This window comes from Narcine bancroftii, chromosome 10 (genome assembly GCF_036971445.1).
Source record: "Narcine bancroftii isolate sNarBan1 chromosome 10, sNarBan1.hap1, whole genome shotgun sequence".
In the NCBI taxonomy this organism is placed as follows: Eukaryota; Metazoa; Chordata; class Chondrichthyes; order Torpediniformes; family Narcinidae; genus Narcine; species Narcine bancroftii.
The window spans coordinates 68,100,838-68,114,873 of record NC_091478.1 but is presented as its reverse complement, the minus strand read 5'-3'; the positions used below and the strand labels follow the sequence as shown (position 1 = coordinate 68,114,873).

General features: G+C 40.4%; 1 protein-coding gene across 1 annotated transcript in view; it reads left to right on the top strand.

Moving 5' to 3' along the window:
• The first annotated feature begins 8,201 nt into the window (after positions 1-8,201).
• The window catches only part of dbndd1 (dysbindin domain containing 1), a 42,828-nt gene continuing 36,993 nt past the window's right edge, over positions 8,202-14,036 (top strand). Inside the window, exon 1 of the mRNA XM_069899512.1 lies at positions 8,202-8,469. Coding sequence (XP_069755613.1) covers positions 8,439-8,469 — 31 coding nt within the window. The 5' untranslated portion in view covers positions 8,202-8,438. The remainder of the gene's footprint in view (positions 8,470-14,036) is intronic.

Below are 14,036 nucleotides of genomic sequence, written 5' to 3'. Positions count from 1 at the left end.
TGCCTAGATTTTCCAACTGGTAACCTATGATATTTATTTTAATATCAGGACCTGAATAATGCCATTTGGAAATGCAGGAATCAAACGGATTATGAAACACGAGCTCAACTTTAATTGCCATTTTATGTTTTTAACACTGCTGTTCTTTGTAAGAAGTAAAAAAAACTTTAATTTGTACAATTCTCAATTTCAGGAATATCTAAACCATTTTAAAAATCAACGAAGCTTGACTTTTTAAAATGTTACCTCCATTATTATAATACAATTGCACTGACTATTCAAACTTTTGTATATGTATCTTTGAAAGTCCCATCAGTCCAATAGGTGGTAAATAGATGTTCAGTTTGAAAATCAGAACACACTCATTAATGTTTCAGCCTATATGAGTCATGTAAGGTCTGCAAAGGGGAGGAGCTTGAGCTCACAATATTTTGATTTAAAGTAAAAAAAATCTTATCACTGTGTCAAGTACGACTTGCAGTTTGAAGTGATATGGATCTTTTATCCATTAGCGGGTATGTTCAGTAATAATGGATAAGCTATTGCATTGATATCACAAATAATTAATAGTTTTAGCCGCACGATGAGGACTTCTGTACAATTTGCATTAATTTATAGCAAATGAAGTAAATTGGTGTGTCTCTTCGCATTGTCAAGAAACATCCGTGTCTTTAGGGTCCTAATCTGCAGTAGACAGCTCTACTTTAGTTCACTTTTCTGAGGAGAAACATTTTCATGTTAATTAAATTGTTTTTATTTGCATATCCTAATTATGCCACTTTGTTTTGGACTGCAGCAGATATCCAGATTATCACACAAGCTACCATTACCATACTTTCCCATTCAATTAAAATTCCAGGTACTTCAAGTGATTGATGACTGCAACTATAACATGATCATTCATGTCATATTATGGGGTAGATTTTATACAACAATGTAACTGCCATAGACTTTTTTTAAATTTTTTATAACTGCCATAGACTTAATGCAGGGAACATACACATTGGGATTGTTGAAGTTAACACAGGAAATTCAGGTCTCATATTGTTATTAATGATTGGAAAATCACATGGGTCCTGACCTTAAAGGAACAGCTGCATTTGCTTTCTATACTAATTATACTATGTATAATTTGAGTTAATCAATCTTAATGTTAATTGGATTATCGACAAGAATTGGTACAGCTGCTTCTAAAAAAATTACATTGGAGATTTAGCACATAGATTAATAGGGACTCTCTCATCATGAATATTAACCAGTATAAATAAATAATGGTACATATTCTGTTGGTAACCAGCTATAAATTCTTGCTCTTGCAGTTGATCGTTTGTAAATTAATATCACGAAAATATTTCCTAATGGTACTATAACACTTAACAACACACAAAAGGCTGAAGAACAATAGTGTCTTTTTGTACATTTTATATTTCAAAATATTTTTTTTGTGTCCAATTTAATTGATTATTACCATAAAATTATAGTCTGTCATCATGAGAGTGGTAAAGTTGCTGCCACATCTTTGTGGAACATGGATACCTTGCAATGTCATGGCACAGGATGTATGAAATTACCTAAACAAAAAGTTTTCTTCTAACTTTAGATAAATTGCCATATTTTTCACTTTCCTATTCAGATAAATGATCTTATTCTTTCCCCCCTCTCACAGACTTACTTTAATTTCAAGGAGAATGTTTAATTTCAAATGTCAAATGATCAAGCATGCTTTGGTGTCTTTACAATGGGTCTAACACTAGACAATTAAGATTTTGCTTCTTGAACACTTTTGGGTGCATTTTATGGATTTTGGGCTGCTGATCACAAAATTCACCTTAAAATTTCCTATCAATGCTATACCCTACTTTGGTGATTTCCTGTCTTATTTTAAGTCTGCTTCAAGCTACAAAACCATGAAATGCAGCGTGTTCATTGAAAATTCATTTCCTGCATTTGCACCTGGATGTCTTCCCGGCCAATCGTGGTGCAGTCAGTGACAATCATGGTCAAAGGTTTCACCGGGACATTGCAACTGGAATCCATCAGTGCTGGCCACATATATTGTTGGACACTGACACGAGAGGCATCAGATACTGAATGCAAATGAAAATGGTAACTAACATTTTTAGGTCAGTTGAACTAACACAATGTGCCAGCATCATTGTGCAATTAAACATGATAAATTCAATAAAAGTTAATTTAATGTTTCTCCATCTTCCTACATAATACAGAAAATCTAAAATTAGTTTTGTGTTCAACTTGAAGTTGCCATATAATCACCGATTTTTTTTTTAGGAAGCAAAATTTTTGAAAAAATTATTGATCCATCACATCAATAATTTTAGCAAGAATTTAAATCTTAATTAAAAAGGCTGGAAAAATGTGCTATTGGACAGTTCTTCACAAATAGCATCCTTGTCCCCAAAGCATTGCAGTCTATCATATTTCAGACAGCTCAGGCTACTCAAAGTGTTATAATGATTCATCTTCTCTACAACTGTAGTGAGAATACCACTTAATATTTGGAAAGATTTGAAGGATATATCCTGCTGCCTTAAATATTCAAGGTGAAGAGCAGTGTGATAACAAGCAACCAGCAAATGATGCATTGGACTGGAGATCTGGGAATTGAAATACAAACTCATGGTGCAAAATATATTACAGTCGACGTGACTTGATGCTTTAAAAAGATTTGTTTTTTAATTTGTGAGTTCACAACATCATACAACACAAGGTTTGAAGGAAATGTCGATATCCTGTTGAAATTGTCACAAGAAAACTCCAGAATTAAAAGGTTTTTAAGAGTCAGTTTTTTTAACCTTATAGTTTCCAGATTGGTCCATTCATTTTACATGAAACTTAGATTTTAAGAACTATGTTATTTCTTTTAAAATTATTCACTGTGAAAGACATTTTAGAAAATCATCTTTGATATTTAAACTATTTGTTTGCTGTTAATTTAAAAAGGGCTAACTCAATAATGAATGTACAGTGAAAAAGCAGGGATTGTGTTAGAGAGCTGCCTCACCTCTGTCATCCTCATTTGACTAGTTCAAAATTCAAAGTTCAGGTTTACTGTCAGAGTACATATAATCCTGAGACTTCTTCTTCCAGGCCAGACAGAACTTTTACTTATTGGCAGTGCAAAAGAAAAGCAGAACTCAAGAAAAGATAGGTATACAAAATAGAGAAATGTAAGCAAGAAGGAAGTTCAAACAAACTGCAACCCAGAAAATAAATTTTCAATAATAAATAATGTGCAACGTAAGAGCTCTTAAATGAGTCTCTGATTGTGTCTTATGTTTAGAAGTCTGAAGGTGAGGGTTAGCAAATGTTCCTGAACCTGTTGGTACACGTCTTATGACACCTCGACCTCTTTCCTGATGGCAGCAGTGAGAACAGAGCATGTGCTGGGTGGTGTGGTGTGGATCTTTGATCTTTGGTGCTGCTCTCTGATGGAAGCATTCCATGTAGATTGTCTAGATGTCCAGATCGTCTGAAATATCTGCCGCCTTCCACAAACGTTGTTTCCTCACCACCACCACCATTAACTTAGCCCTCACCCGGATCTCCTCAATTTCTTGCTCATCTGCCCAAGATGCAACAAACACAGGATTCCCCTTGTTTTTACCTACCACCCCACCAGCTTCCACATCCAACACATTATCCCTCTATAATATACAAACCTACAATATAATCCCACTACCAGCCACATCCTCCCCTCTGCCTTCCGTAAGGATTGCTTCCTCCATGAATCCCTTGTGCCCTCATCCTTCCCCAACAATCACCACCACCACACATCCCCCCCCCCCCCCCGATGTCTTCCCCTGTTGCCGCAGGAAAAGCAACACTTGCGCCTACACCTCCTCCCTCACCACAAACAGGCCTTTCAAACGAAGCAACACTTCACTTGTGATATCCCCGGGAGCAATCTACTGAATCCGTGCTTCCTCTGTGGCCTTCTATATATTGAGAGACTGGGTGCAGACTGTGAGATCGCTTCACTGAGCACCTTCACTCTGTCCACATCAGTGACAGGATCTCCCAGTTGCCAACCAGTTCAATTCAGCATCCTACTCCCATACTCACAAGTGTGTCCATGGCCTCATGGTGTGACCAAAACCACCCATAAATTGGAGGAACAACATTTGATTTTCCATCTAGGCCCTTTCCAGCTGGATGGCAATAACATCAACTTCTCTGGTGTCTGCTAACCTACTCTCCATTCTCTCTCCCTTCCCTTCCCTTTGACTTCTTTCCCTTAGCTCTCCATCCCCTTCCCTCTCTATTCACTAAGCTATCCCTCTTCTCCCTGCTTGCTGCTGTGCCCTCCCTCCCCCATCCACTGATTACCTCCTGCCATTGGCACCATGCTCCTCCCCCACCCCTCCCCCCTACCTTTTTCAGATGCCTGCCAAATTTTTTCCATACCTTGATGAAGAACTCAACCCCGAAATGTTGATTATCTATCTTTATCTTTGCTATATGAAGTACACTGTTTGATGTGCTGAGTTTAGATGTTTCAAGAGGGGTAGAAAGGGTGGTAAAAGGTGGGGGGGGGGGGGGTGGAAGGGGTAGCATTACTAATATTGACTGGGATCTCCTTACTGCGAGGGATAGATGGAGCAGAATTTGTCAAGTGTGTCCAAGAAAGGTCCCTGACACAGTACATGAACCAGCTGACTAGAGGAGAGCCATACTCGATCTAGTATTGGGTAATGAATCTGGTTAGGTGACAGACATCTCAGTGGAGAAGCATATTGGTGACAGAGACCACAACTCCCTGCCTATTAGCTTATCTATGGGCAAGGATAGTTGGGAAAATGGTTAATTAGGAAAGGGCTAATTATGATGGGATTAGGCAGGAACTGGGGAGAGTAAATTGGGAGTATATGTTCTTGGGGGGGGGGGGAAAGGAAGCACAGATGTGGAGGATGTTTATGGACCATTTGCACAGGGCTTTGGATTGGTTTGTCCATTGAGATAGAGCCTCTACTTCCTCAGGAATTTGTGGACATTTGGAATGATATCAGAAACCCTGGCAAATTCCTACAGATGTGTGGTGAAAAGTATGCTGACTGGCTGCATCATGGTCTGGTATGGGGACACCAATACCCCTGAGCATCAAGCCCTGCATAAAGTGGTGGACATCATGTGTAAAACCCTTCCCACCATCAAGAAAATCGACAGGGAACAATGCTGTCAGAGAGCAGCAGTCATTAAGGGTCCACACCACCCAGCATGCTCTCTGTTCTTGCTGCTGCCATCAGGAAAGAGGTGTAGGTGCCATAATAATGACACCACCAGGTTCAGGAACAGCTGCTTCTCCTCCTCCATCAGAATCTTCAATGTCAAATTCAATCAGATTTATTTAAAGACTCCTACTTTTGGACTTAATTGATTTTTTTTCTCTGTATCGCAGGCAGTTTGTTTACATTTTTTATTTGTTTACATGTGTACGTTAAGTCAGGGTTTTTATTTGCACTGCCATTTTCCCACAGGAAAAAGAATCTTAGGTTATAGGTGATGTTATGTACTGTATGTACTCTGACTATAAATCTGAAAAGATGATAGGATAAAGGAACCGTGGTTGACAAAAGAGGTAAGCCAACCAGTTAAGAGAAAGAAAGAAGCACATATTTGTATAAGGTTTTGGAAGTAAAGGACAGGAAGGCGGACAGGAAGTAAGGGCTCATGAGAATTATATGGTAGCCAGGAAGGAGCTGAACAAAGAACTTAGGAGAGCTAGAAGGGGGTATGAGAAGGCCTTGGCAAGTTGGATTAAGGAAAACCCAAAGGTGTCCTACAAACATGTAAAGAATGCAAGGATGACTAGAGTGAAGGTAGGACTGCCTAAGGATAAAGGAGGCAACGTGTGCCTGGAGGTAGAGGGGGTCCTAAGTGAATACTTTGCTTCAGTGTTCACCAGAGAGAAGAACCTTGGACAATGTGAAGTCCGTATAGAATAAGTTTATGTGCTGGAGCAGGTTGAGATTAAAAATTAGCTCATGCATGGTCTTTTTAACAACATTAGAATTGATAAGTCCCCAGGTGCAGATGAGATATACCTCGGGTATACAGTAAGCAAAGGAAGAGATTACTAAGGTGTTGGCAATGATCTTTGCGTCCTCCTTGGCTACAGGGGAGGTACCGAAGTATTGGAGAAGGGCAAATGTAGTTACCTTATTTTTTAAAATGTAATAGGGAGAAATCAGTGAGTCTTACATCAGTGGTGTGCTAACTATTGGAGAGGATTCTTTGGGGCAGGATTTTCAAGCACATGGAGAAGCATATTCTGGTCAGGAATAGTCAGCATGGCTTCATGAAGGGCAGGTCATGCCCCATGAGCCTAATTGAATTTTTGGGGGAAGTTACAAAAGAAATTGATGAAGGTAGGGCAGTAGATGAGGTGTATATTGATTTTGGTAAGGCATCTGACAAGGTAGACTCATTCTGAAAGTCATGAGGCATGGGATCTTAGTCAAGATTCAGAAATGACTTTCTACAGAGATGAAACATACTCTGCCTGGAGGTCAGTGACTAGTGGAATTCCGCAGGGATCGGTTCTGGGACAATTGCTCTGTGATTTTTATAAATGACCTAGGTGAAGAGGTGGAAGGATGGGTCAGTAAGTTTGCAGATGACACGAAGGTCTGATTGAGTGTGACCTAGGCCTTCCTTCCTGGCCTGGCTCACACTCAATCCAGAGATTGATGATTTTCTCAGTATCTTCACTCAAATGGATTTTTTTTCCCCCCAGTATTTATTTAAGGCTGTCAAGAAATTGTTTATGTGCATCCTCTGTTCTTGATCAATATTTGATCCATCATCAAACAGAACAATAAGCAGGCTCAGGATTGGTCAGTACTCAGAGGGGAGACTGCCAAGGTAGACTAGACGCTGTAGATTTCTGAGGGGTGGCAGACTCTCTGCCTTCCGATAGACAGTGTTAAAGAATTTCATGTATGTAACATTCTAAATGCAGTATTACATGACAATAATGGAACCTTTACTTTTTTTTTAAACCATGTGTGGGATTGCTATATTTTTAGCAATGATTGGCCTAAAAATGGTACGGGAAAAATTAAAGGAATTCCGGGCCAGAGCAGATCAGGTCTTGTTACCTCCAGTCTCACAAGACAAGAGCTTGCCTTCCTAGATCCCCTTCAGCACTCTGTAACCTGGTACAGAGGTTACTCCATGCTTATTTACAGTCCCCTTCGCTTATCACTCTTATGTTTTCTGGCCTAAATTAATTTATTGTTAAACAATGTCCTATTTTTTTTAAACATTCCTACCTTGTCATTAAATCCCCTCAATATCTAATTCTAAACTCTCCACCGTTAGCAGCTGTGCCTTCAGCTGCCAAAACCCTAAGTTTTGGAATTCTGTCCCTAAATCTCTTAATCTGTTCTTTCCCCCTTTAGTAGCTCCTAAAACCTCATTCTCGTGGCCAAGTTTGGATTCATCTATTCTACTATGGGGAGTAGATGCCATCTGAAGATGCTAAATAAAAATCAAAATACTCGCAAAGGATACTCCAGGCATTTCTCATTCTGACCTTGTTCCTGGATTGAGGGGGCCCCAGCCATTAGGTTTTTAATAAATTGCTGATCTCATTCTTTTGGGGCGTTTATCCCTTGAACGCAGCCTTTGCTTACAATCGGGCTTTTGTCTGAATATGTTCCGATACTGGACCATGTATAAAGCCGGCTAAGCTCTTGATAAACCGTGCAGTCGTCACAGATCCTCAAGAGTTTTACATTCTCTATTCTCTCCCTCCCTCGCCAACAAGCTCAACCCCTCTCCCCCCACCACCATTAACGTTCACGGTACTGACCTTGAGACTATTTCGTGGGAAAAGTGTTTTATTAGCGGTTCGCACTCCTCGCAGACTTTTTTTTTGTCAAAACCCGATGAGACGAGGTTTTAACAAAACTCCCCATGGCCCATGCAACGATACCCTGCTCCACATCAATCATTGAGGTTATTTACGCTGGCTATTGAAAGACTGGTAGATAAACATTTTTTTTCTTTCTCGATTTCGATGACAACTAAAATCACTCCGGTTCTTTTTGAGGTTGTGAGCCAGAATTCCGTGCTGATTGATTGGATGAACTAGCGCGTTGAATGGAACGCCCACCCATACCCATTCCCCATTCTGGGCTCGCTGCCAGACCGTGTCTGCAGTCTCGTATCCTCATTTGCAATGCAATGCTTATTTTGTACTGAATCTCCCAGTTTGCAACCTGATATGCTTGCATTGGGATTACCCCCGGGTGTTGGTGCAATGCTCAGGTTTTTGAAATGAGGGGCTGGCTTTGAAAGCAGGGTGGTGTTAATTTATGCTGCTACAGCTGTTTGTTTTTACGCATTTGCCCCTTTCTCTTCCCCTCTGATGGTGTGGAGTTTGCACGCAGGGGAAATCGGGTCAAACTGTCTGGATGGAGAATCAAGGAGGGGCAGTCGCTCAAGGTAAGTAAAATCTTACCTATAAAGAAAATCAGTTAACCCTTTGTAAGTCGAGCTGAACGTGCACACCATTCCTGAAAGTGAATGTGTTTTGTTTCAGATTCATTGGAAATGTATTTAGGGGATATTCGAAGTGGAAAGGAACGTGCGACCAGAATGGGGGAGGGTTGTGTTAACATTGTATCTTTATAGACCCTCGACACAAAATAACTACTCGACAACTTCTTCTTAGTACATTCCTTGTCTAATGTGGTGCTCAGTATTAATGTTAAAAATTACAACATCTATATCTTGAATGATTATATTTTCAAGTAGAGAGAATTGCTTTGTACATATCTCAGCCATTACATTACATTCAGTTTATTCCTAATTTCTGAAGATTTCCCCTATTGAGAAGCATGCGTTCCTTGTTGGGTATTACTGCATTACATCTTCAGTGGTTGCACTTTATTAAATACAGGTTAAATTTCTTTTTAAAAAAATGAGTACATTGATGACATTCATTTGATATAACAGATGAATCAGAAATTCATTGGGAGGGGAATGTTTTATTGATTCGCGTTCTTTCCCTTGAAGCTGGGCTCCAAGGACACCCGTAATCTTCTTTGGCCCATTTCACGTGAACTTTGAGTAAGAATAGAATAAACGAATGGTCCAGATAGTCTGCAACAGCTGAACCAAATTCTTTCTTTATCTCGCTCCCAGGCAGGTGTATTTCAAAGACCTAGCGCACCTTTATTGATTTATTTTCCATCCCCTTAACGCAGGACCATCCGAAGACTAATTGTGTTCATTTTAGCAACGTTAAGATACCTCGGGACAGATCAGTTCTGAAATCCTTTCTATCTCTGACTACGTGTATTCACTAAGTTAATTGTTGAATTTTAACCCACTACCTCTACAGTAGGGACAAGGGAACTACAGCATGAATAGTGTTTCCAATAATAGTTCTAACTAAAGGGGAAATGGGAAAGGTCTGGGTTTAAGCAAGTCCTTAACTCCCAGTTGGAACAAATAATCTCCTGACACTCACTTTCTTGATCCCCATACTGGAGTAAACAATATACAATGAAATTATCCCAAGGTCAACAGCTAAAGAACTGATTGTGGAGTTCAGGAGAGCACAGTCCTCATTGAGGAGAAAAGGTTAAGAACTTCAAGTTCCTGGCTGTCAACATTTCTGAGGATCTACCCTGGGGGGCTCCATGCAGATTCAATCACGAAGGCGGCTTGCCAGTAGCTATATTTCATGAGGAGTTTGAGGAGATTTGGTACGTCACCAAAGACTCTTGCAAATTTCTTCAGGTGCACGGTGGAGAGCATTCCATCTGGTTGCATCATAGTCTGATATGGAGCTGCCAATGCACAGGACAGGAAAAATACTACAGTAAATTGTGAACTTGGCCAGTGTCATCGTGGCTGTCAGTCTTCACTCAACAAGGATATCCACAAGAGGCAGTGTCTCAAGAAAGATACCCCTATCCTCAAGGATGCTCACCACCCAGCCCATGCCCTCTTTTCACTGCTACCATTGAGAAGGAGGTACAGGAGCCTGAAGAAGAACACCTTTTCCCCCTCTGCCATCAGATTTCTGAATGGTCAATGAACCAGATCCTACCTCACTTTTCACTTCTTTTTGCAGCCACTTATTTATTTATGTAAATGTAACTTATGGCAATTTTGTTCCTGCAAAACAATAAATTTCATGACCCTAAATTCTGGTTCTGAAAGCTTGAGAAGAGAATGCTGGGCAACCTGATTCATTGTGATGTAATGAAAATCAATACCACATTCTATAGATAAAGAACCCAAGAGCATTCGGGCTTGAGCCTGAAACATTGGTTATGTATCTTTATCTTTACCTTATAAAGTACACTGCTTAACCTGCTTAGTTTCTCCAGCATTGTTTTTTTTGAAATTGTATCACATAATGCAAGCTCTGTGAAAGATAAAGGGAACATTTAAACTTCAAAACATCTGCTTGTCTAAATAAATGCTGCAGAAAATAATAACTTCAGCCTGACCTCACCCACACATTCATCTGGTACACTCTAGTTAATGCTGGAATTTCATCCATGCTATAAGTACAACCATATAAAGTATCCTAATGTTATTACCAAGTACTTATTTAAGCCTTTAGTTACAATGAATATTCAGAAATAAAGAACACTGTAAAGTTAACAAATACTTTGCTGGTAAAGGCATATGGTTCTAAAATACTGTATTGCTCAGAGACAGCAGTAGATTTCTGCTCCATAGGTTCACTGCCATACTGAGAGGGAGGCACCGCATAGATCCCAGTGATCAGATTCTATCATCATGAAGACATTTCATGAAACTAGTATTGTAACAGCATTACTAATTGCTATCAATTACATTTAAAAGTGTATAAATTAGTGGAAAAGAAGAGTAAGTGAGGTAGAGTCTGTGGTTCATTGTTTATTCAGGAATATGGTGGCAGAGGGGAAGAAGCCATTTTTTGTACCATGTTCACACTCCTGAACCTCCTGCCTGACGGTAGCAGTGAGAAGAGGGCATGACCTGAGTTCTTAAGGACAGAGACTGCTTTCTTGAGGCACCGCCTCTTGTAGATGTCCTTAGTGAACTGAAAACTGATGCCAAGGTGGTGCTTGGCCAAGCTTGCAACTCTCTGTAGTCTTTTCCTGTCCTGTGCATTGGCATCTCTGTACCAGACAGTGATGCAATCAGCCAGAATGCTCTCCACTGTACACCTGTAGAAGTTTTTGCGAGTCTTTGGTGACATACCAAATTTCCTCAGACACCTCACAAAGTATAGCTGCCAGGGAGCCGCCTTTGTGATTGCATCAACGTAGAGGCTCCAGGGCTGATTCTCAGAGATGTTGACAGCCAGGAATTTGAAGTTGCTGACCCTCTCCACACTGAACCCTCTGTCAAACATTACAACACTGAAATGGGTCTCTTTGGCCATTCTAGTCTGTGCCAAACCATTTAATTTTTTGCCTAGTCCCACTGATCTGCACCCAGTCCATAGCCCACATACCTCTCTGATCCACGTTTGTCCCAATTCCTCTCAAAAGTTAAAATTGAGCCTGCATTTACCACTTCAGATGGCAGCTCATTCCACACCCCCACCACTCTGTGTGAAGAGCTTTCCCCTCTAGTTCGCTCCAAACTTTTCCTCTTTCACTCTTAACCCATGTCCTCTGGTTTGTATCTCACCTACCCTCAGTGAAAAAAGCCTATCTACATTTACTCTGTCTATCCCCCTCATAATTTTAAATACAGTACCTCTATCAAATCTCTCTTCATTCTTCTATGGTCCAGGGAATAAAGTCCCAACCTGTTTAGCCTTTCCCTGTAACTCAGTTACCAAAGTCCAGGCAACATCCTAGTAAATCTTCTTTGCACTCTTTCAATATTACTGATATCTTTCCTGTAGTTAGGTGACCAAAGCTGCACACAATATTACAAATTTGGCCTCACCAATGTCTTTTACAACCTTTGCATAATATCCTAAACTTAATGCTTTAATTTATGGCCAATATGTTAAAAGGTCTCTTTACAACCCTATCTACCTGTGCCACCACTTTTGGGGAATTGTGTATCTGTAATCCCAGATCCCTCTGTTCTTCCGCACTCCTTAGTGCCCTACCATTTACCGCATATGTCCTTTCTTGCTTTGTCCTTCCAAAATGAAACACCTCACCCTTATGTACATTAAATTCCATCTGCAATCTTTGAAAACCTTCTTCGCTGTCCACAATGTCTCCAATTTTGGGGGCATCTCCAAACTTTCTGATCCAATTTACCACATTATCATCCAGACCATTGATATAGGTGACAAACAACAATGGTCCCAGCACTGAACCCTGAGGCACATCACTGGTCACAGGCCTCCAGTCTGAGAAGCAATCATCCACCACCACTCTCTGGCTTCTCCCATCCAGCCATTGTCAAATCCAGTTCACTTATTCACCATGAATACCTAGCACCTGAACCTTCCTGATTTGCCTCCCATGTGGGACCTTGTCAAAGGCCTTATTACAGTCCACATAGACAATGTCCACAGCCTTTTCTTCATTATATTTCCTGATAACTTCCTCAAAAAGATTGGTTAAACATGACGTACCACTCACAAAGCCATGTTGACTATCCTTAATCAGTCCATGGCTATCCAAATAATTTCATATCTGATCTCTGAGAACATCTTCCAATAATTTACCTCCTACTGAGGTACCATGGAACCATTTTTAAACAATGGAACAAGATGAGCTTCCCTCCAATCCTCTGGCACCACATCTGTGGGTCATGGCTGAGGACATTTTAAATACTTCTGCCAGAGTCCCTGAAATTTCTACGCTCACCTCCCTCAAGGCCCAAGTGAATATCTTGTCAGGCCCTGGGGATTTATCCGCTCTTATTTGCTTTAAGACAGAAAGCACTTCCTCCTCTTTAATCTGTATAGGTTCCATGACCTCACTACTTATTTTCCTTAATTCCCTGAATCTGTGCCCTTTTCATGAATGAATTCTGATGGGGGAAAATAAACCATTTAAGATCTCTTCCATTTCCTTTGGCTCCATACAAAACTGACCACTCTGATCTTCAAGAGGACCAATTTTGTCCTTTACTATCCTTTTGCTCTTAATATACCTGTAGAAACCTTTGGGATTTTCTTGACATTGTCTGCCAAAGCCACTTCATGTCTTCTTTTAGCTTTCCTTTCTTGAGGTTATTCTTGCATTTCTTGTACTCCTCAAGTACCTCATTTGCTCCATGTTGCCTATGCCTGTTACACACTTTTCTTCCAAACCAGATGCCCAATATCTCTCAAAAACCAAGGTATCCTTTGCCTTCTAACCTTGCCATTGATCTTGACAGGAACATGCAAGCTCTGTACTCTCAAAATTTCACTTTTGAAGGTCCTTTACTAACCTTGCACATCTTTGCCTGAGTATAATTTATCCAAATCCACACATTCTAGATCTTTTTTCATCCTTCCTCTGAAGATTGGATTGCACTCTCCTGACTTCCTCCTGGTCCACAATCATCTCCTTGGTTTTGTTAACATTGAGTGCAAGGTTGTTGGTGTGACACCACTCAATGAGCTGATCCACCTCTCTCCTGTATGCTTCCTTGTTTCCATTTGGGATTCTGCTGAGAACTGTAGTATCATCAGGAAATTTGTAGATGATATTGGATTGTGCCTGGCCACACAATCAGGAGTATGTAGTGAGTAGAGCAGTGGGCTAAATGCGCATCCTTGAAGTGTGTTAATGGTAAGGAGGAGACTTTTGTACTAACTGGTGTGTTGGTTCCTCTGGTCTCACATGTGACCTGTTGATGGTAGTTCTTTAGGGCCTTGTTCAGGTTGGCCTGACTGAAGTCCCCAAAATGATCAAGGTTATTTGTATACACTTTGGTTTGACCATGTAGAAATTACAGCCTTTTTTTTTAAACAATTCGTACTGACTGGATTTAGTTAGAGAGTTTGGAGCTTTTTGACCAGCATTGAGGGGATATGAGTTGCTGTTTTCAAGTTGATCCAGAACTGAGTGAAGATCCAGAGATATTGCATCTGCTGTGGA